Source organism: Vidua chalybeata, chromosome 6 (genome assembly GCF_026979565.1).
Source record: "Vidua chalybeata isolate OUT-0048 chromosome 6, bVidCha1 merged haplotype, whole genome shotgun sequence".
NCBI classification, from domain to species: Eukaryota; Metazoa; Chordata; class Aves; order Passeriformes; family Viduidae; genus Vidua; species Vidua chalybeata.
In genome coordinates, this window is record NC_071535.1 from 51,152,290 (window position 1) to 51,176,607 (window position 24,318).

At 43.8% G+C, this 24,318-nt stretch overlaps 1 protein-coding gene across 1 annotated transcript in view; it reads left to right on the forward strand.

Moving 5' to 3' along the window:
• Window positions 1-16,323: 16,323 nt before the first annotated feature.
• Window positions 16,324-24,318, forward strand: part of RRAS2 (RAS related 2) — a 42,427-nt gene continuing 34,432 nt past the window's right edge. The window contains exon 1 of the mRNA XM_053946498.1: window positions 16,324-16,656. Within this exon, the coding sequence (XP_053802473.1) occupies window positions 16,552-16,656 (105 nt within the window). The 5' untranslated portion in view covers window positions 16,324-16,551. The remainder of the gene's footprint in view (window positions 16,657-24,318) is intronic.

Here is a 24,318-nt window from a genome sequence, read left to right on the forward strand (position 1 = left end):
TTGCAGCAGTGGAGTGTGAAGAAAGCTTCTAAAAGTGGAAACACAGCCTCTATGGCAATATCAAAGGAAGGTCCTGGGGACTCTGTCACAGTCCATGTGCCATTTCCATGACTAAGATAAGGCAAGTGACCCTGTTGCCTTGCAGATATCTGCTTGTGCCTGTGACCTGTGGCTCACCCTCCTGAAGAGCAAGGCCATCTCCGTGTAAAGGTGAAATGGAATTATCTCTGTTTATGAGTTAAAAAGAACTAGTGTGTTTGGTGTGCACTTACAGATTGCTTGCAGATAAACACTAGGACACTTAAATAGCAGATCTACTTCCTTTTTGTTCATGTATCCTCCATAGTGGCTGCAGAGCCCTTTTTTTTCTGTCATGTTTGATAGCTACAATTCTTATTAGGTCTGCAGTAAAAACTTCACCAATTTCAGCCAGTGTTGCATTAATCCCTTAAAAAGGGATAAATAAGATGGCACTCTTGGGGTGAATTGCTGAGTGCTTTGCTTACCTCACCATGGATGCTTCAAGCTCAGGAACCCTGCAGTGAGATCAAATCAAATTCATTCTAATCTCAATGCAGAGGGTCAGGAAATTATACAAATACATCTTTATCATCCAGTAGGGAAGAAACAGGGAAACTGTAGCCCCTTACTCTGTTTTGTTTCTACAAATGACTTCCTATATCTGTGTCTTTTTCTCTTAATATGGTAGTTGCATGGTTAAAGAACCCAAGAGCTTGTTGATAGTCACACCTGTGCCCCCATATCTTTTTCTGAAAAGCACTTTACTATCCAGTGTTTTAATTGTCTAACTAAGGTTTCATTGCCTTGATTTTTATTTCTGAGAAAGCCAGATTGACATATAAAAGTACATGCTGAATGCATTGAGATTTTACAAAGGTTTTATGAACTTATTACAAACCTATTTTAAAATACTTACTAAGTCCCTAATATATAAGTGCTGAACTAAAACTACGAAAACAAGAAGCCACTTCTGACATTTCTAGGGAAAAAAAAAAAACATTAACTGATGAAATTACTAAGTTCAGAGAATCACAGAATGGGTCTGTGAATGGACCACAGGGGGATCATCTTGTCCAACCTCTCTGCTGAAGCAGGGTCATGCCATGGCACAGGATTGTGTCCAGATGGTTCTGGAATATCTCCGTTGAGGGACACTCCACACCCTCTCTGTGCAGCCTGGTAAGTGCTTGGTCACTGCACAGTAAAGAGGTTCTTCCTCATGTTCAGGTGGAATTTCCTGAGCATCAGTTTCTGCTAAGGAGTTTGCAGTCTGCTGTACTTCCCACGGGGGTCTTGTTAGTCACTCAGGAAAAGTAAACTGCATTTCATGAAGTTCACCCTGATATTCCAAGGATGAGAACTCCAGTCAAGCTCACTCTTACAGAAAGAATAAATGATCTGTTGAAACAATTAAACTGCAAAATGCCACACCATGCTATTTTGGCAGTGATCTGAATTGTGACACACCTTCTCCTATTTGTGTGGGAGAGATATCAAGTGGAATGCAAGATTAATTATTCGGTGATGACTGGGTTTTCTTCCACCAGAGATCACCTCTTTGCATAGCTATGAGCTGCTGGTAGCAGTTGCTGTCCATGTCCCCAGCAAAAGCAAGTCCCTGTGTCACAGAATTGAGAGAGAGACCACTATCAGGTACAGCTTCACCTGGTGCAGAAAACAGGGCTTGTTTCTATACATGCTGCAGTTCTAAACTTTTCTTGTCTGACAGTCCCCATGTGACCTGTTGTGTTTGCACAGAGACCAATTTGATTTCAGAAAGGCTCTGTGCAGTCACTGCAGCCTGTCTTGATGTTATCAGCTGAGAGATGGGAGTCATAGATCTTAATTCTCACTCTTAAGGAGTGTCAAAAATACACAGCAAGAGCCCTTATGTTATGTGTATATTACTTAGACCTGCCTGTTATCCCTAGGGCAGCTTTTTTATATATTGAGACACAAAAATAATACAATCGTGCTGCTTTGGATGTAATGTCTATAACTGTGGGCAATCCATTCCCACATGGCCAGAAAAGGTTTTCTTTGCACTGTGTCTCTCGTTATTAAATACAGACTGACATGGAAGAAAGAAGTGGTGAGGATGAATCCATGCTCAGATACAGCATCACACTAAAAGTTCAAAAACAAAACTGAAATTTTGTCAACATTAGACATTGTTTCTGTTAAAAGAAGGGCCTATCCTTTACTTCCCACACTGAAAAGCATTTACAGTTCATTGCCTGATTATCTATGAAGATTCTCCAATATAAAGGCAAGTACCAAAAGAAGAGTCAAAAAGCCTGTAGGGCATGGATGAATGACAGGTTTGTTTTGTGACTTCCTACAATGAAATGAGAAATTACTTTACTTTTCTGAGAGCGGAATTGCAAAGAAATTTGGTCAAACATGTTGTGTGAAATCTTGCTTTCAACAAAGCGAGAAGCATTTTCAGCAAGTTCTAAGGCATGGCTTAATGAAAGTATTTGGAAGCCAAAGCCATTTAATTGCTTTGGGCCTAAGTGTAAAAAATCTTAATGCCAGTACTAATACAAATGTCTATTATTTCACTGACGTCAGGTAAATCCAAACAAAGTGAAAATCCAAACAATGAACAGACCAGACCTTTTGGCTGCATCATCAAGTAACTTCTGGTGATGGGATTCTTATAGCCCTGTTGAGGAGTTTGCTCCCTCCTGCCTTGCGCCCTGTCCTGCCATGTAAGAGGCTCCTTGGCCACAGCCAGACAAGGATCCTCACTGCTTTGGGCCTGGCTGAAGACACACCCATCTGCTCCCAGTCCTTGTGGGGACAGCTAACTTGGCAGTTCTTGGTTTGGCTGTGCTTGTGATCTGGTGTGGTGCCAAGCTGTGATCAGGACTCTGCTGTTCTCTTTGATCCCAGGGCTGTACCACCACCGTGTCCTTGGTCTGCAGTTCCCTCACAGCAGTGCTGTGAAGTAATTGTCATGGGGTACAAGTTGCATCTTCTGCCAGGATAGTTCCTTGCTCCACTGGTTGTGGTCCCAAGAAGTGCCAGGTAAGCTGTTAAGGGAACAAAAGGGAGAAAAATGTCTGCTGTGTCCTCCTCTCTTCAGAGTCCTCTTTAGGCGTGGGCTGAAGGGCACAAAATGGCAGCAGGCTCTGTACCACATGGTGACCTTTTGGGAGTCTCTTTGCCACAAGATGGAGAGGCTTAAAACCACCTGGGGTGCAGGTGGGCTTTTGTGAGGTTCAGTAGGTACAGCCCCTCCATGAATAGAGTGGTTAGCCAAAAGCCATACCAGCTGCTTACATAGCCTTATTCCTTTTGCCACTCTCTCCATGGCCTCCCAGGAAGCAGAAAGCAAGCAAATCTCTCCTCACCCTCCCCCCTTTCCTGAGCTGCATGGCACAGCCACTTGTCAGCCACGTTTTTCTCTAGCAAAACACGTAGCCCTCAGCCCGTGATGTTTCCTGAGGGTTGTAGAAGCAGCAGTCACAGCTGCATGCCAGAATGCTCAAAAGGTCAAAAAAGACACAGAGGGCCAGGGCAGACACAGTCAGAGAAACCATGCTTCCTCAGAAGCACAGAGGTGCCCTGGGGAGTGAGGATAAAGCAGGCACACCTAAACTTTTCCTCTGGAAAACAGAATGGGATAGAAGTCATTGAACTCCACCCTACCCTGCTCAGTTGACCCTGCTAATGAAGGCATGGTCAGACACAAAGGGTCCTCTCTGGCTTCTCCACCTACCCACAGACTGCAGAGGATGAACATAAAGCTGCTGAAGAAACAGTCCTTGCTCGGTCCAGATGGAAAAGCTCATCCAGTTCCTTGCAGAAGCTGTGTAGGACACAGCAGCCATCAGGGCTGCACTGTTTGTGCAGCCTGTGCAGTTTGCACATTTGTGTCTAGTCTGTCAATCAGAATCTGCCATATTGTAGTCAACGAAAAAAGCACATTCCATTTATTCACAGTATTTCATAGCATGTGGTTAAACTAGCCCTGTTCCCTGCTGTTGTGCCAGTATGGCTTCACCCCCAACAACACAGAGGGCTCTCAGCCTCTTCCACTCCATGCTGTGATGATCCTGCTTGGGAAGAAGGTTTGGGAATCCCATTTGAACCTGATGATGGAGCAGGGGGAAACTCAGACATCACAAGACCTCCTGGTGCAGCCTGCCAGGGTGTCTGCAAATGTGTGTTGTTTGGTCCATCAGTGGGCTGACCACTGACTGGCAGTCCTCATGGGTTATGTAGTTGGAGCTGCCCTGGGATAGGGTCTGAATGGGAGAATGGGGTTGTCATAAAGGGGAATCTGTGGAGAAAAGTGTCTTGGATGCTTCAGTGAGACCTCTTACTCCTGAAGTCCAAACTGAAGTTTGGACGAAGGCTGCAGGATTTGGAGGGTGGCTGAAAAGGGCCACAAAAAGCTTGAGAAACTCAATGTCTTTTTCTTCTTCCTCCAAGCAAATGCTGTTTAGAAAGAGCCAGCTCACTCTGGGTGTCCTGAGGAGCTGCCTTGGCCACCACGTGAGGCCTCTCATTCTGCCTCTGCCTGTGGCCCAGCTCAGCACTGGGAGGAGGCCTGGACAGCAGGTCCACGGGGTCACCTAGAATAGGACAAGAAATGTTAACAGGAACACGGGCAGAAGAAAAAGGTGTGCAAAAATTCCTGTCTCCCGATCCACTCCTGTTTCACTGCATTCCTTGTTAGCAGGCAGTGCTCAGGCAAGAATTTCAATGTTTTCATTTGCCGGGAGTCAAGTAGGCAAATATTTCCTTGCATCTTCTGAGCTGTTCTGAAGAAGTGCAAATCTAACACACTAGACTTGATGCCAGACCCAGGAAAACTGCAGGTCACTTTCTGCACTTCCCCACCCGGCTCCTGCCAATGTGATAATGTGAGAAAAAGTTGCTGGTTTCCTGCACAAGCTCTGCTGTAGCCAGGGAAGATGTGCTGACCTTGGGGTTGGATATCTTGCCAGCTCTCTTGTCACCACTGAACATGTTATTTAACATTGTCTCTGCTGATTTTCGTTTCCACCACTTGCGTTTTTGTCCTTTGTGCTTTTTGAGATATCGCTCGTTACCATCAGGCTGTAGCCTTGACAATGATTTTGGAGAATGTCCATGCAAAAGTTCTGACTGGGGAGCCAAGAAATGATTTAGTTGGGTAAGAGTTAACTGGAATATTACTCATTAGCATTCATTTACTACAAAGTAGTAAAGGCAAGTGGTGTTTTGAGCACATGAATACTCGAGTTTGGTGAGTGGTGAATGCCTGTATTTCAATGAGCTCACAAGTGTAAGTTCCTCAATATGACTGTTTATTCTGTGTAATAGAAAGATATATTTATATTTAATGGCAAATTTAATTATTATTATAGTATTTTTTCATTATGATTCTGTGTGACTACTACTATTTTTAAATATCTTTTAAATATACTTTCCTTTAGTAGGAGATTTGACAGTGAGCCAAAGCATCTTAAAGATTTTGCTTTATTGCATTAAGACTTTTAAAGATGGGAGTTGGAGTTGCTAGGAACAGAAAATCCTAGAGATGTGTTTGTTCAATTTTTCTGAAAGAAATTATTTGGCAAGTAGAACATTTGTCTTGCACGATGCTTATCAGAGAAGACAGAATTTTAAGAAATTGTACATTGAAAAAATAGTGTCTGATTACATACAACATGTTCTGCCAGATATTCTGAGACAGCACCAGAAGGCACCACATTTCAAGTGGCAACAACATGTCATGGAAATATCTGAAAAGTCTCTTTCTCAGTGAAATGTCTGTTTACCATGCACTTCTTATCAAGCTGCCTTGTTTACTTTTACCTAAATTTCCCCATTTTTCCATTGTTAGATATATTTTCTGGTTTTTAGATAGATTCTTATTTTCAGTGAATAGGAGTATAAAAAAGCAGAATATTTATTTTAAAATATGTATTTAAAGGTAATTCATTCCTACAACAAGTATGTTGATCTCATTGATTCTTATTGACTTCAGTCTCTTGTTCTCATGTACATAAATAAAGACAAAAAAAGAAAAAGAAAATAGATTTCAACAACTTCTTCACCTGTGGTGTTCCTGGTGATGAATTAATAGGCTGATTTAGGAGAAGATACAGAGTGTCTGGAGCAACAATAAGTAAAGGGCTTGTGTTGTTCATACCCCAGTATGGCTCACCTGACTGATGTATTCTTTCTGGCTGTCCTCAGGCATATTCCCTGGCATGTTTGTGCTTGAATGCCCTGTCTGCTATGAGATAATAATGTTTCTTCTGTCTGTCTAGATGGTAATTTCCTTGTGACAGAAACTGGATCTTGCAACATGTTGGTGCAGAATCCACTGATGTGATCCACTAGTACTGCTTCTTTGAATTAATGGTAAGTAACAACTTGAATAAATATGAAAATTAAATGTCAATTCCTCAGCTGGCATCTCAGTACAACCTAATTTCACATATTTGAACAAGCTTTTTTCTGCTTGGCAACAGCCTCACAGGTCAAAAAATGAGGGATTTGGCAAAATCTCTTAGTATCACCTTTTAACGAAAAGCTCAAGTGCCTCGGAAGCTGGACAGAAGATATTGTGAATGTAGGGTGTTTTGCTATGTGTGTAGGGTTTCCTTGAGATATGCAGATTGGGGCAGGAGGAAAAGGAGTGGAAGAGGAATTGCTCAAACTCTGCAACAGGCTATTTCCTCTCCTCTAGCAATTATTCTTCCATTCCTATGTCCTCATACCTAAACTGGGGCAAGCCAGAAGAGAGCAATCTCATTTGTGCAGTGTGTGTCTGTTGCATTTTGGAAAAACACCCTTCCAGGTCCTTGAGCTGGCATTCAGCAGTGCCTCACAATACCTTGTATCCTGAGAAAGTGCTCCCTGGCCTGCTGATGACATGAAGAGCATGGAAAGGGTGTTGACTTCATTGTTAATCATGTGTTGAGATGTACAGGGAGTTTGATGAATCCAGGACTGAACTGCAGGACTCAGTAGCGGAATCTTAGAAAAAGACTGGCAGAGGAAATCAGTGGAAAGAGAGTATGCCAACAAGGAATAGGAGGAAGATACAGCAAGAATGGTAGACAGAGAAAAAGATACATTTTACAAGATTTTTACATTAGTATTTCAATTCTCATACCCAAATAAAATTAACTGCTGAACCTTCTCCTGTTCACCCACAGTAACCCTTACGTGAGGAAATGAGAGTGCTGAGGGAAATTGTAGGCTGAGAAAAGAGAGTTTCCCTAAGTGATAGCTGATTTGAGCTAGCTGTGACATTTGAAAACACAGCCAGACTAACCTGTTCTTTATTCCCTAGCAGCAGAGATGCCCTGTTATGTTCCATAGGCTGCTATGATCACTAGCTGAATTGACCCAAATAATAAGGGAAGCCTCAACTGTTGGGGCATCTTGGAAGTACGAAGAAATGTGGCACTGTGGTGATAAGATGGATGAAAAAGAGAGTGGAGATGGGAAAAGTATTTCTTTGAAAGAAATTCATGTCCCCAAGCAGCTTTTAGTCCTAGAAAGAGTAATGCTTATGTATTTATGAACCTCTCTGCAGACAGGATCTTGCTGTACAAACCCCAGTGCTAACAACAGCACTGCTTCAAGACATCTCTGGGTGAAGAATCCTTCCTGCCTATTTTTAGCACGGGAAATTTAAAATATTATGTAATTGTTTTGAAGAACAGCTCTTCTTGTGGGGCCTAGATGGTGATGCCACATTGCATGGATTTTTGGTCATTTCAGACACCAGCAGGGAATCAGAACATGACAGCATGAAGAGCCAAACATTGGACAACCAACAGCAGAGGGATTATCATCATCAGACCAGTGCTGATGGTTCAAGGAAGAGCTCACATTTCATACCAATGAAGAGAGAACCTTTCACTGTGCTCAGGATGTACTTGCATTGCACAGGTAAGTGCACACTGGAGAGGCAGTGTTGTCAAACTAATCTGGGCACCAAAGTCATGGATCCACATGTAGATGTACTTGTTTAAATATACTTGCAGTATCTCTATCCTATCCAGTAATCTCGGTTTTTTTAAACCACTCCAAAGTACTGACTCTTTTAAATCTCATAATTTCCTAGCCTCAGACATCTGGTAAACTCCATCTGTGCTGTGGAACTATGCTATTTCAAGGTCATGCATTTCAGTAAATGATTCCTAGTGCATTTTGCTCCTCTATGGATTTAGAGTTCTCAGAACTAACCAGACAGATCTCTGCATCCAGCTGAGATACAGAAATACTGTGACAATGAATTCTAGAAAAATTGCATCCCAACATTAATCAGTGGGGATGGGTCATGAAGGGTGAAGGGAAATATAACCAAGGCTGGAAGTGAGTGGCCTTACAAAAAGTGAGTTTATAGGAAATAGCAGAGTAGGCAGTTTGCTAAATAAATAAATGCCATGAAGCACAGGCACACATCACCTCAGTGCAAAAGGAGGATGGGAATTTCAGTCAAACTAGTGCCTCAATCATTAGCTCTCCTTTGATCTCAGCATAAGGAGGAAATATGCAGAAAATGAAATGTAGGTCATCATACTAAAGTGTTATACTAAAATGGTACTACAAGTCTTTATCGTGGAAATTACTCTGTAAGTTAGCCAGAGAAATAAAATACAAGGAAGCTATTTCTGAAAGTATATATGTAAAAGGAGGGAGTTCAAGCTCAGCTGGTGTAAAATACCAAGAAGCAAGGAAAAGCACCAAGGAAAAAGTAAGTATTTTTTCCAGTTTTTTTTTCCTAATACACTTAGCTGCAATCAAATTACTAACAAATTCTTGTCTACAGGCAGAACAATATTGCATTGTTTCTGAATTGCATTCTCTATTTTTTAGAACTTTTCTTTAATTCTTGTGGTTATTCACAAGTCTTGTTTTCTTCCCTAGCATGCAGCTTTTGAAAATGTAGGACATGTGCTTTCTTGTTTCATAATCTAGGTTATTACTAAAATATTTAATAATACTAGATTGTGTGACATCTTCTGGATTGTTGTGTGCTGCTGCCCTCAATTTTGTCAATGAACCACTGGAAATCACTGGGTCCAGCTGTCCCACCTGTCCTGCTCCAGCTTTACTGCTGCCATCTAATATAACACAAGGGTTATGTAATAGCCTAATTATAAACACAGAGAATCATAAAACCATAGAATAGCCTGGGTTGGAAGGGACCTTAAAGATCATCTCATTCCAACCCCCCTGCCATGGGCAGGGACAGCTTCCACTGGACCAGACTGCTCAGAGCTCCATCCAAGCTGGCTTTGAACACTGACAGGGATGGGGCACCCACCACCTACCCTGGGCAGCCTGTGCCAGGGCCCCACCACCCTTACAGTAAAGAATTTCCTCCAAACAGGTAATCCAAAGCTGCTCTCTTTAAGTTTGAAGCCATTCCCCTTGTCCTGTCACTATGTGCTTGTGTAGAAAGTCCCTCTCCATCTTTTTTGTCAGTTCCCTTTAGATATTAGAAGGTACAATTATGTCTCCCTGGAGCCTTCTCTTCTTCAGGCTGACCAAAGTGAATCATGAAAGACAGCATCAAGATATAGGATGCATACTACTTCCTCCTACTCAAATGCCTGTTAGTGGATCACAGGAGAACAATATTTTGACACTATTTTTCCTGGAGAAGGACGTATTTGTTGTCAGTTGCCTCCTTGTTTTCTTAGATGTATTTACAAATAGTTTAATTATTTGTTTTAATACTTTTTCTTCCAGAAAATGAGATTAGAGTAGACAATTTTCTACTCTTGCTTTTCTGTCTTTTTAACACTCTCCTCAACTTCTTGCCCAGTTTCTATAAAGTTCTAAGGGTAACCACCAATGTCTCTGAGACTGCTAACCATGTACCATGTCACAACATGACAAATGTTGTCAGACTGAGATGATTTAGTCCAACCAACCTAATTTCTCACCCTTTCTTTCTCTAATCAATCTTAACTATCTCCTAATTGGATCTAGAGCAGTACTGGTGTGGGAGCTTTGGTGAGAAGTGGAAATGTGGCTTTCTTGAGTGCCCTATCTAGCCAACTCCATAAAAACAATAGAAGCCAATTAAGAGGTGCCCACAAACCTTCAGGTTTTTGCAAGGTGAGCAGCAGAGAAATCTTGGGACAGGTGATAAAAGCTGATTCTCCATTTTGGGGTAGCAGGATCGTGAATGATGGAAAGGTGTATGAAGATGTGGCTGTTCCCAAGGCTGAGATTCAGAGACAGGTTTGGATAGCTCTGTGTTTCCTACAAAAGAACTATCTTTTTATTATACTGCCTCTTGTAGCTCTGCAGAATCATCATAAATGTAAGAAAGCAAACAGGCTCATGAACATAAGGGGACAATAAGTTTTCTATATCCTGTATGAGGGGAACAGAAACTAGCAGTGTTTAGCAGTTTTGGTGATGAAGGAAAAAAAACAGTTTCTGACTCTGGAGGGGTTCTGTGGTGGTACATGGAGTGGCTGTGTGCATTAATTAAGGTCACTCATTTTCTGGCCAAGGAAGTCCAGCTGTGGTTTGTGGAATTGCCTTTCACAGCACTGCTGGTTCATCCCCTTCCAAAGCCCCCCAAACTGTGCAGTGAGCTCGGCTGCTGAGCCCCATCAGGCTGGAGATGCCCTCCTGCGGTGTGACAGGAGAGGGGCAGCTCTGTGGGGTGTGCTGATGTGACTCTGGCAGGCTGGGAATCCTCCAAACCTCTCTCATGCAGGTGGCACGTGCTGCCATTAGGGACGCACACCGAGACCGGCACGGGAACAGTGTTGCAGGTGTTACCTCAGCTCTCAGCTCTGAACTTTGAACTCACCACCCACAGGTTCACTGCAGCAAGTCAGGAGCTGCAGGGCTCTGCACTCTCACTGTGGGCAAGCTGTGGTGCTGTATGGCAGCTGCCCTTCCTGAGAGACAGCCCTCAACCTGCTCCTGCATCGTGGAATGGTGGATGCAGTTATTCACCAAGGAATGGACACCGTAATGCAATCCCCCCGGGATCTCTCTGACCCAGAGACCACTCTCAGAAGATGCCATGAAGACCCTGCGAGGAGTACAAACAGCAACCAAGGGCATGTGTGGAGCTCACCAGCCTCTGGGGAATGCTCCCCTCAGGTCCCATAGTGTAAGGAAGATGGGTCAGCCATGACCACACTGGATGGAAAAGGGTTTGTGGTGTAAGGGATTGAAGGCACCACCTCCATGGTGCAACATGGACATGGCCACTCTGCTCCAGAGGGAATGCCATCTGCTCTGAGCTTACTTCTGTGTCACAACTAGTGTTTGTACCCCTACTTACTGCCTTCATCCTGAAAGATACCAGGAAAGGTACACACCTTTCCAACAGAGTAAGAGTCTTCTTTCAAGTAGTAATTTGGAAGTGATTTGTGGAGAAATTTCCTATTGGGATCACTTTCTCATTTTTAAGGTCTACGGAGGAGGTATAAAAGGTATTAATTTAGGTTTCCTTCCTGCCTCTTTTTTATCCTAGTAACATAATTACATAAAGAGATAAATCAATACATGTGTAAAAATAGATAAATACATATTATCCAAATATACCTGGAATCACATATATCAAATCAGTCAAGATTGGATTGCTTGGTTTGGTAGAGGATTGACGGAATGCCCAGGTGTGCAGAACCTGAGCTGCTCACTAAAGAGATGATGCTGGTGCATTCTCTAAAAAAAAACCCATATATTTCCCCTCACATTAATTGCTCAAGGCAGTTATGTAAATGTTAGGGAAAACATATAGCATCACAAACTTTAAACAATCTTGTCTAAAAATACTATTCCTACGCAGTTTATTTTACTTTTTTCTCATGGGATATTATTTCTCTGCAATTATTACTGGGTATAAACACATGTGAATTGCTAATGTAATCACAATAATTAATAAAAATTGACAAACCCATCTTAAACATTACAGAAAAAAAACCCAAAAACAAAACAAAACAAAAAAAAAATACTTTTGTTTGTAGATCAGTTTCAATCCTCAAAGAAAATGATGCGTTTTGAAGTCTACAGACTTACTACAGACTACTTGACTGGAATAGGTAGATGTAAAAATAGATGAAGATTTATAAAAAGCTGTAGTTACTTGGCTGAAAATAGTTTTACTTTTTATTCAGATAGAAACTAATAAGTGTGTCTGAAGAGAAACAGCTTATTTTTCTCCCAGTTTCTGGGTGCTCATTGCTCATTAAATAGCTCATCTTTTTTGTACAGACAAGAAAAATTATCAGCTCTTTTCTTCTGAATTAGGTCTTACTTTCCTATTCCAAGGGGGAAAAAATTATATCTTTTTTCCACAAGCTTTTTGTTTTATGGCTTTGAGAAAGCCAGTTTCTCAAATATTCTTATGGTCAGCAGTGGAGTCCTTGATGGGAATTGCAGCACATGCATGTCCTTTAGGTGAAACTATCCACGGGAGAGGTGATGTTTATGGCCTGTTTTAGCAAGGTCAATAAACAAGTGATAGGTACATATATAATCCTAAATCAATGGTATAACTCAAAGTTACCTGCCACTCTGACTCATGTCCCAGAGATTTTTGTAACTTTTTTCTGTGCTAAGCCTGAGAAGAAGTTTTCCTCTAATTAAGCTTTTAGGTTCTCATGGAGCGCTTTTTAGCTTTCAGTATATCACTTACTGCATACACGTCTTCTAACCTTCCCAACCCACTTCTTTGCAAGGCTGCCAATGTAAAATAAAGTTCTGGATGTTTCCCTCAAGCCTTCCTTCAAGACTTCCTGAAGTCTTTTTTTTTTTCCCTGTCATTATATAAAGCACTATGGTGATCTTTCTTTTAAACCTGCCATCTGGATGTCATTCTGATTTTGTCTCTTTTTAGATATGCATATTCAGGCTAGACCTGAAATGACGCAGCTTCTTTCTATGCAATGCTTCTAAAGCTGTCCTTTCTTTCCCAGCTGCTTCATCAAAACTATAGTTTCGGCTCCCTCATCTCAACTCTTGGTATTTCGAGTTCTTCTTCTCTGTTATGAAATCCCACATTTGCTACCTCCCCAGGGATATGAAAACTGGTGCTATAAAATTTATTTTCCTGGCTGCATGGAGCACTCCAAACCCTTTTTGCATTATCTTGCCTTGCTGCCTCCTATCAGTCCCAAGTTTCTTGTCTTCACCTGCTGGGTAAAGTGCATCACCAGTCAAGTCTTTCCCAGGTTAGTGGATCTTGAAGTGAATCATGGAGTGTGTAGTTCCCTCATCTCCATGTCTTTATTCACATGTATACCCCTTGTCTTCTGAAACCAGGGCTCACAGCAAGGGCTGTTCCTGAGGGAAGACAAAGTGTAGAGACTACACTTCCAGGCTGGACCTGCCCTGGCTGCCCTGCTTTTAGACTGTCTCTATACTTGATATTCTCTCCCTCTACTTGTGTTTATACAGCAAAGAGCAAACAATTCTTATTGGCATCTTTGGGTGCAGTTACAAAACTACAAAGCCCACTGCTGTTCATTAACTGCAATCCATCTCCTGTTTTTCTGTGATCACTGCTTTGTGCTTTGAAAGAATATAACTCTATTTATAAAACTAGATTTCAAAATTCAGAAATGCACAGAATTTAACAGTATTTTTTTGCAATAGACTCTTTTGATCATAATAGATGACTGTATTATTTTAACCCGTTGTCATACCTACCAGTGTTATTTAAAGAACAACACGATTTTCTTGCAGAATTCACAAGATTGGATAGCTATATCAGTGACAATACTGATACTGTTTTCAGAATACTAAATTTGTTTTAAATGATGTATAATTAAACTGAAACCTAAAAAATAAGGGATAATAAAAATGTTTGGCTTCCTATGTAACTTTGAACCAAGAACTCAGATATCCTATTCCAATAGTTTGCATAGAGATTTGCGTGTCCTTAAAACTCACTAAAAATCTGCTTTTCATGTCACTGCCATTCCTGGCAGTGGAGTTTAGTGGTTACTGTAATAATGGCCAACTGTGAGACTGTAGCTGTATTTTGATTAAAAACCACCCAATACGTGATAAATTAGCTGCAGCTTCACTTTCTCACAATCTGTACTTTTGATTTTTCTTAGGCTGGAGAATGTAATTAAGAATTAGGAGATTTGTCCTGCTTGATTAATACTTGCATGGGTCCCTGATCCTGCAGTGGCCAGTAATTGATTTATAGGTGAAAGAACACCAGAACCAGGACACGTGGGAAGAAAGTGGGTTCTGTGTTCAGCAAACACTGTGCTTAGGAGCTGTTTTATGCTGCTTTCTGCTCTGTGACTTTGTCTAACCTTTCGTCACTCACATGCAGTTTCATTTTCCACAGCCCCTTGTGTCAGAGATGTCCACAGTGCCATTGATTGTGTCTGTGGAAAACAGTATCCTCTTTTATCCTTTTTTGTTTGTTTAAACTTGTTTCTTCCTACTATCACTGGGTGTCCCTCAGTTCTCCTATTTTGAGCCTTTCTCTGTTCAACTTCCCTATGCTGCTTAGGAATTTACAGACCTCTGCTTTATCTCCCACTCACTTATCTTTTTTCCAAACTGGAAAATATTAGGCTACGTATTCTTTCCTGTGTGAGTTGTTCCTTATTTTTGATCAGCATGGGCAATAAGGGAACGGATGTGAAAAAGCAGCTTATCACTACAGGAGAATACCGAGGCAACTGAGCCTGAGCTCTGGCGTTCCTCTTCCGAAATACTGTTGTGAGTCCTGGGGACAAAGTATCTCCCTCTCATACACTTACACCATTAACTCACAAAGTAGCAGTTTGTTTCCTGTGTGTCAGACGCTCTTCTCCCCTGAGACAGAATGGGCGTTGAAGGATGTTGTTCTTGGTTTCAAAGTTTTGGCGTTTTAAGTGGAGAAATTCAGTTAAAGAATTGCAAAGCTCAGCATGACAAATTGGGTAATAGTGGAATTCAGATTAGGCTACATAATGGATTTGCCCCCATGTGTATATATGATATCATGTTAGCTCCTAATTAGCTCCACAAGCTGTAATTTCTCAGTGGATCTCTGTTGGTTACTGCACTGGTCACTCAGTGCTGTCCTGGGTCTGTGGAGGGAAGGAGTCTCCTGCCTGTGGGACCCTCTCCTCCTTTGGTGCAGAGCTGAAATGTGTGTTGAACGTTGAAAGTCAGGGTTTCTTGGGTGAATAAGCAGGAGGATGCTGTCCCTGCCTCCCCACACAACTCCAGTGTTGAACAGGTCAGGCGCCTTCAGCGAGGATTCCATGCGTGGCCACTACTTCAGGAGTTTTGTTCAGGAGTTTGTAGGGAGGAGGAGCCTGTCTGCTTTGCTGATGTGATTGTGCCGTCCAGGCACATGATAACAGCTCTGTCACTCTGTGTTGGCAAAAGGATGCACGTGTGTACAGGTGTGTAAGATTAGACATACGTGGGGTCGTTGCTTTATATCTTCACAAAAAGGGGAGAGGAAGCGAAGAAGGAATTCCCTGAAAATTCCCTGAAAAGCAAAACTTCTGCTTCGTTGTATTATGACCATTTGCCGAGTGTTGGGTGTGCAGAAACACCGTGGACAGTAAGATATTGCCCAAGGGGTAAGGACACCACTGGAAGATCACAGCAGCCTGTCCCCAGCAGAGGCGGTGGAGATGCAAAGGGTGAATTTATCACACACTGAAACCAGAGTGCTCTGACCAAGTACAGAGGGGGATGAATATGGGGCTGTGACATCCAGCGGTGGGTGACACTCAGAGGAGAGGTTGGACTTGATCTGAATGGCTTAAATTAGTGAGAAAGCTATTCACGTGCATGCTCACAAGGAAACCTGATGAAGAGTGGCGAAGGGCTTTACTCACTATATGACTTTTTCCCTCTTGGTGGGAAACGACATTTGCGACGCTTCGGCTTTAAACCTCTCCGCGCCTTGGCTCTGCATCTGTACGAAGGGTCACCAACACCTCCCTCCCCATCCCGTGGGCATCCAGAGCCTCATTAATGGTGATGAGGCACTCAGACGGGCGCCCCACCAAAGCCCGTGGGGACATTGCTAATTACCTCCGCGGCGCGCTGTCTGCCGGGGGGCGGAGGGGACACCCGGGGGCCGCCGCCACCCGCACGACACAAACACGGCGGCGTGCCGGTGCCGCGGGCGGGCAGCCCTCATGCATATGCAAGAGCTCATTAGCATGGCGACGAGAAGGCCCCGCCCCCGACGGCCATTTGTACGGCGGCTCCTCGCTGGCCCCGCCCCCCGCGCATATCCCACCCTCCTTAGCATGCAGATAAGAGGTGACCCGCCCCCTCATTAGCATGGCGGTGCGCGGGCCCCGCCCCCGGCAGCCATTAGCGCCGCGGCGCCCTGGCTGCGGGGGCGGGCGGTGCTGCGCGCTCCGTTGCGCTCCGCTCGGTGCTGCCGCACCGCACGGCGGGGTGGGCTCTGCTGCTGCTGCCGGCGGCGCGCGGCGGGGCCTGCTGCTGCTCAGCCCCGGCGGCACGACGAGGAGCAGGAGGAGAGCGCCAGTGAGAGAAGCAGTTGTCGGACCCCGCGGCGGCGCTGCCGCGATCGCTCCGCTCGGCTCCCCCATGGCCGCGGGCTGCAGGGACGGCCCGGGACAGGAGAAGTACCGGCTGGTGGTGGTGGGCGGCGGCGGCGTGGGCAAGTCGGCGCTCACCATCCAGTTCATCCAGGTGAGGGGCCCCGGCGCCCGGGGGGAAGCGCTCCGCCCGCCGGGGCCTGGGCGCTGCCCGGCGCGGGGGGGCCGGGGCTGGAGCCGGCGCGGCGGGCGGCAGATCCTGGCGGCGCCTTGGGATGCTGCCGGCGGGGCAGCGGGAAGCCCGAGGCGGGGAGGCGGCGGCGGTCAGGCTGGTGCGAGCCCTCGGGAAGAGGCGGCCGCCGCCCTCGGCCCGTCGGGCGCCGCCGGCGGGTGGAGTTCGCTGGCCGGGCGCGCTGGGCTCCGGCCGCCGCGGCGCTCGGGACCGGCGGCTTCGGTGTGGCGGGCGGGGTCCGGCCCCGCGCTCCTCCCGGGAAGCGGCAGGCGCGGTCGGCAGCCGCGGCCGGGGAGCGGTGACACTCGGCGTCCGGCTCCGAAATAGCTGCCCTGGGCTGAGCGTCTTGTGCTGGCCCGGCAAGGGGCCAGGAAGCTCCCGCGGCTCTCCCCGAGAGGAGGGGTGTTTGCGGCGGGGCACGCTGTGCGAGCTGGGGCCAGCCAGCGCCCACCGCCCTTCGCAGCGCCTGCTGTTCATCCTGCAACTTGTAGACAATTGAACTTTTTCGTCCATTCTTTTTCAGTAGAAAACACGCCAGAATAGGCGATACTAAGAGTGCATGTCAGTGTTACGAGGACGATCCCTTTTTAGTGTTTCGCCACGAAATCAGCTGTACCTCCTTTACTTATTTTCATGCTCTGCCCTGTTGCTGTTAGCTTTTCTACTTCTGTTTATGGTGGTAGGAGGAGACAACTACTTGCATTCTGCTTGCTGCTGTTGCTGACGGCAGAGCAGCAAATCTGGAGAGCATGGCTTCTTGTTTGTTTTCTTTTATTCCACTGTGGAGAGCCGGTAATGCTCTACCTACCCCTAAGATGGGCTGCTTGACAGCGGGCAGACTTGTCTTTTAATGCTTGGGGCCATGATGTTCTCCACTAATATTTTGTTACAACAAAATAGGTGTTGGGTGATCTAATAGCAAATAGACTATTCCTTTATTTCAGTCGGTCTTTTCATTCACATGTGCACCCCATGTGTTCATTAGCTCAACTACTCTGTTAAAAATTTAAGCTCTGCAGCATAGACTAAGTAACTACATAGAAAACATTACTTTGAATTTTCCTGTAAGTACCGGATACCGGAATGCTTATAAGATCCAGTAGTGTAGGGAACATTAAAAGAGGGGACCTTTTGGGAGAATTAGTTCTTTGGAACTAGTTTAGTGTGACTGGTGTCTTTTGAGGTATATTGTACAGGTGTCTTTTGTCAGATGTGTAGATGGCTGGTCAGTTTTTGGTAGAATACTGGCTGGTTGGTCTGTTTGAAGGTGATGGGGCTGGAATAACTGCAGTCCTCTCAGTGTGTGGATTGAATTTCTTATTGCTTGCGTATGGAGATAATTAAAACCTGAGTTTTCTGCAGCTGGTTGAGGGTGCCATTCACTCAAGCACGACACTGCTGCTGTAGGTGGTGTTGACTGTGTCTCGCTGTGGCAGTCATGTGTGCAGCTGGGTATGGCTTCAGTTCTGTGATGCTGCTGCCTCGGGAAATATTGCTGAAGGGATTTCTGGATTGAGGCAGCATTGAGGGCTTTGGGATAACTTTACCTTTGCAACAAAAAAGCTGTAATTTCTACTAAAGATGTAAGGAGGGAAAAAAGGGAAGCTCACACTTGATGCCTTTGTATAGCCATATTTTCTAAGAGCAGTAAGGTTCTGCTGAGTACTGAGTGGCTTCAGTATTTGAGTACTTGTAGAAATTAAGTCTTTAACCTATTAGTTTGAGCTTACATTAAATATAAACATAAATTTTAGGACAAGTGCTGTGACTGACACTTGTCTTCCAGCAAATATCTGCAGAAGAGTACCCTGTGTCTGTTTTGCCACATATAAGGATCTTTTCAAATTAACAGCAGAAAAATAAATCGTTCACTTTGAAAGAGTGTTGAGGGAACAGCACCGTGGTGTTAAGCTGACACATTGAGGGTGAATTCTTCAAAACAACTTATTGTCAGTTTGCATTAAGTTATCTCCATCTTCTTGCCCTCTTGGCAGCTTTATTCTGAGATAAAATCTTGCCACTGCAAAGTGAAGTTTAGCAGAAAATTCAGCTTAAAAAAACCCAAACAACCTGAAACAAAACTGAAGATAAATAGCTGGGAAATAAAGACCTGGGCAATACTTCAGGTGCCTTAGAGAAGAGTTTTGTGTTGTTTCCGTGCTTGCTGTGTAGTTTTGGACAATAAGAGATGAGGCTTGGTGTACTATTTATATATCCCACAGCGTCTTCCTGAGCTCTTAAAGCTGTGATGTTATCAAGCGTGCGCTTTGCCATGCAGGCACCTGGGTAGTTTCTGTATGGCAAGCATATTGCCAAATATGTTGTTTGTCTTTTAAAGCTGCACAGAAACTGCTCCAAGTTGTTTTAAAATTGATTACAAGCAAGTCACGTGCTTCATTTTTGGAATTTCTTAGGATTAAGTGACAAACATGTAGTGGCCTTCACTAAAACATGGATCAGTACTAGCTTTTGCTACATGACAGATCCTGATGTCAGTGGAGGATTTAAATTTTTTTGCTTCTTTAGTGCTTGTGTTTAAAATAAGGCTCTCACCAACTGAAGCTTAAAAAGGAAAGCTTTTTTCTTCTTACTGATACTAACAAATATTTCTACACTTGGTATTGCTTTCCTTTTTAATTTTCAGTAAATCAGTACTCAAGTACAGCTTTTACTTCGGTGCTGATTGTTTTCTAGTAAATCAGACTTTTGTGGTGATAGGATATCATGAGGAAGCATGTGCCACAATTTATGTTGTATCTTTGAAAGACAGCAGGGAATCCATACTTGAAAATGGGAAAACTCTTCTTTGATTTCAGATAAAACAAAGGGAAACATGAGAAAGTGAAGATGCAAGAAGAACCAGTTAGTCTTCTTTCTTTAGCCAGCTTTCTGGGATGTCTGCACAGCTCATCCTTCCCTGCCTTGTTTAGATGATGGTGGCAAAGCAGAGAGCATCCATTCCTATAGGAGTGGCAGTGGCTGAGGTTATGGCAGTGCAGAGTGCTCCTGTGCTTGCTGTCCTGTGTGTGAGAGAATCAGCTCCTGAAGATTGTTGTACCTCAGTCTGGCCTGAAACAACAATGTGTTTTTTAAGGAGGCCAAGTGAGCAAACCCATCTCCTACAATGGAAGGTCTCTGGTGTCCTGAGTTCAGCCTCACTGAGCTAATTAGTGCAGTGCAGGAGTAAGTGAGGTGTAACTGGTCACTGGTGTATAACTGCCTGGGCTCACCTCTCAGACCTTCATCTGACACCTTGGAGTAACTTTAGAGTTAATTAGAAGATCAAAGCTTTCAGTGGTTAGATGAGTAGCATGTTCCTCAAAATTCTTCCTCTAGGGAGGTAACACACAGCTTGATATTGCTGTTGGTGGGCCAGGATTTCATCCTGGAAATATCAGATCATTTCCTTTAAATCAGGATATGATAGATGAATTTACTGCTGTTGAGCCCGTGCTCTGGTAAGACAGGAAGTGAAGTTGTTTTAATTGTGGAGGAGAGTTAATGGGATGTTGCAGCTATAAACTCTAGGAAAGAAGCAGTGAATGATAGTTCAGCAATACACCACAGCATTTTGTAAAAGGCTAAGTGGTAGAACTAAGCATTCCTTCTGTTATTGAAAACATACACAAATAATCCATCATACTCACATCCCAAGAGGCAGAAAACTTTTAAAATGCATTGCAGCCAGTTAACTGGCCTCTTAGCAGGCTGAGGTATTTGGGAGTATGAGCTGTGCAGAGCACACAGCTGTTGCCACAATAGCTTTTCTCCAGCTGTCATGCAGTGGTCTGTCACAAAATACCCCACATTCCCTTGTAACTCAGCCCTTTGTAATATTCAGGTTTCCTTGCTCAAATGGAATACAACCTAGCAACTACCTAATCACCCTCTGATTTTTTTATCCTGCAGTTGCCATTTACTTCATGCTTTTTTTTTTTTTTTTTTTTTGCAAAACTGAACAATATATAGCTAATTTTAGCAGTATGCAGCAATAAAGCCACTAATGTTTTATTCTCTCAAGTCTGCTGTGCAAAATACTGCCTATTTTTGATCAGAGTTGATAAATTTATTTGTCCTGGTGTTTTTTCCTCTTTGTAAAGCTGTGCCTTTTGTTTTGTGACAATGACATGTATAGTTTTGCATACTGAGTAGGCTTTGGTGACTTGTATGAATGTATTAGTTAATAAATGTCACTAGATCCTTGACATGATATTGAATAGATGTAATTCAATGTGACTGAGTTGAGCTTAGTTTGTCAGTCAGCTTAATGTTACCTGTGGTAATGCATGAACATGTTTGAAACTGCTAAAACACTTAATATGAAATCTGTGTAAGGCTTCGGTGTTTGGAGCTTTTTTTACCTGTTTACGGATTTCATGCTGTATTTACAAGCTCAGATCATACTGCCAAGTTTGTAAAAGAAAATACTTTTCCTACTGCCCTTAAAGTGCCTGTAACAAATTCTGATTGGAGCTAAGCTTACTGTTCCACTCAGTAGTGAGTAAAATGAGTTGGATGTAGATTTTTGGCTCTTTAATTTTAATATCAGATAATTTGTCTGAAAGCAGGCATATGACTTGCAGATGGATGGGTGAGCAGTTGTTCAGGCTTTTTTTCCCCTTTTTCCTTTCCTTTTCCAAACTGCTACTTTCACAGGACTGTTCTCATTAACTAGCAATAAACCCAAAGGTGGGTTATCTCAAAGTGTCTTTTATCTCTGATAGCTGTTGGGCAACAAAACAGCTTGTTCTGAATTTTATGGTCTATATGTGAATTCCAAGCTCCAAAATAGAGTAGTAAAGTAGATTGAAAAGCAACAACTGAATGTGCAGCTGGTGTTGGAGCCAGCATGCTGGGTGTTTGACAGACTCTGATGTCTTGGTGCCCCATTTCCCTGTGCTGGACTTGGGATGTGCAAATCCCTCCACAGTTTCTGGGTATTCTAACTAACCCTCAGTGACCGTCAAAAAATGTTCTTGGAGTAAGCGCGCAAGCAAATTAAAGGAATAAAATGCCACGGATTCCAGGCTAGAGATTCACGCAGGGCTATGCTGGGACTGGTATGCTCACACAGAGATAAAGCCTGGGGCCTCCTTACAGTAACTCTAGGTGACAAAATACAGTTCAGGAGCAACTGATTGTCAACATCTGTTGAGGTTAAAGGTGGGAAATAAAAATCCCAATCAAAACAAAGGACTTGTGGTGCAGTCACCTGGAATAATAAGGGCTGTTTGTCGCCCCTCTTGTGAAACTTGAACTGCTCGGCTCCTTGCTTCCTGCAGCACTGCTACCAAGCAGAGTCTGGGCTCGCTCTGGTTACAGATCTACAGCCTGGGAATGTAGTAGGTGACTTTAGGCTTGCCTTGCAGGCAGCCAGGAAACCTCAGGCTGCACGTGAGTGTTCCAGTGTAGGTTAGCAGTGGCATAATGAATCCTGTCATCCAGCGCTCATGCCTTGTACCGTAGTGCACGCACAGGGTAGAGCTGAGCTGGGTTCAAAAGCTGCCATAAATTTGGAGAAGTGCTTAAGTTTTGAGATACTCACCATTCTGGTTTTGAGTGATTTACAAATTTTTTTCCAAAGTGAAATTCCTTTGGGATAACTTAACCCCGGTGGCAGTCTGAGAGCACCTTTCTGTGCACTAGCTCTTAGCACCGGTTGCTTGTATAGCGAGTAAATATTGACGTACCTTTTGGTTATCAGGTCGTCTTCTACTACCACTTGCACAAGGAGTCCTGGCACAGTTTCCCAGATCTCTGCCTGGCATGCCCTTTGCGCTCCCAGGGATGAATAGGCAGCCGCTGGCCTCTAGACCTGTGCCTCCTTCCCGTACTAGAGGGAGAGGCTCCTGCCTCTGGTTTTGGCTGGAGCTCTGAATTCCAGTGCTCAGTAGCGGTGGTGGAGGGTGGCTTTTATAAGTAGAGTCCTTATATTCCAAGAGTTTGGAAGGGCATAAATGGCTCATGTTTGTATACCTTGTGCAACCTGTTCGCACTTAACGAAAGCATTCCCGGCACTGCAAATGTTGTGACTGAACTCCTTGAAGTATCCAAAGATAAATAGCAGCTTCATGAAGTGGAATGTAGCAGGCTTCTGGCTGGCTGATAGGAAGCCGGGTTTGCTGCAGACCTTCCCAGATTAGTCAGTCTGCAGGTCTAGACTGGTGTGACACAAGCAGAGAACTTCTCCCTTTGTTCCAACAATTCAGGTGGCTTAACTGCACCGGTTTGGTAGTCTTGTTCTTCAATTATGGTCAAAAGGCAGTGATAAAGGAAAATGGAACCAGAGAAATGCACCACTTCTTGTTCTAGTTCAAGAAATATGTAAAACCAACATTAAAACAGAAATCATGCCTGTACCTGGTATTTTTTTTTTTTAAACTTGTTACTCTGTTTAGGACATGTCCAAAGATTTCTGGATGTAACAACCAAGACAAACTCTTACTGTGAGGAGTAGGAGGCAACCAGGTTGAAAAGTTTAATTGCAAATAATGCACACGATGTTGGCCTCCAAGCACAAAGCTATACAAAGTTGCTGGAGTTCTGTTTTGAAATTCTGAGAGATAGCAGTGGTAACCTGCCACTACAAATTTCTAGTTAGATCCCAAGTGAATTATTTCTGTCTGGGCAGTGGGTGAGACCCTTTCTGTTCACCTTGAACGGTATCCTTCTTTATGAAGACATGCTCTGTGACTGTGAAAAACCTTTTTCATGTCTCTTTTTCATCTTTTCTTTCATATTTTGTATGCTGTGTTATGGCTCAAGTGTGGTTGCAGCTTGGGTTTGGGTAGCCTGTAGGGCACTTAATGGGAACAGGTAACACAAAAGAAAATATTTTTCTTCTCTTTATAACTTAGTTACTTAAAGTAGATAGCAGACATGGAATGTTTGCTAAATATGTTTGTTTTGCCTTTTCTTACTTTTTTTCCACCATGCACATACTTAAGTTGGTCACATCCCAGCTCGTGAAGTTCATGATACACATTGGTGCTTCTGGATGGAACTTTGGTGAGGTTGAAATTACTGTTTTATAGATTGCTTGCTTTTACTATGTTGTTTTTAAGAGGGTTGGCTGGACTGCTGTGCCTGGATTGTTCTTGGTTAAGCTAAAGAAGGTCACATACTCACATTTGAAGTGCTTGATCTTGAGGCTCATCAAGCATTGTGTGCAAGGGCTGTTGTTGCAGCGAGGTCAGGGATTCTGATCTGCTGCTGGAATGGGAAAGGCTGGAGAACTTGGACTTATGCAGAGCCTCAAACCTGACTGAGGGCTGCTGAGGAGGACTGTGTGCACTTCTCTAGTTGTGTGGGGGAATGCCATAAACCTCTCATAGAGGGAGATCCTGTTGGATGATGGAGTTCATGGTGAATCTTTGTAACACACAAATGTGCTCGTGCTAAATCTCACAAAGGACTAAAGAGGAGAAGGTGCCTCTGGAAGAGGCTTGTGTGGAGCTGCCCAGAACTGCAGTTGGCAAGTGAGGGCTGTATATGTGACCATGAGGGCTGTGCTGGTGCAGATGGGGAACTGGAGGGCCTTGGGAGCGAGGGCAAGTTGATTGTTTGCTTTTTAGAAGGGACTGA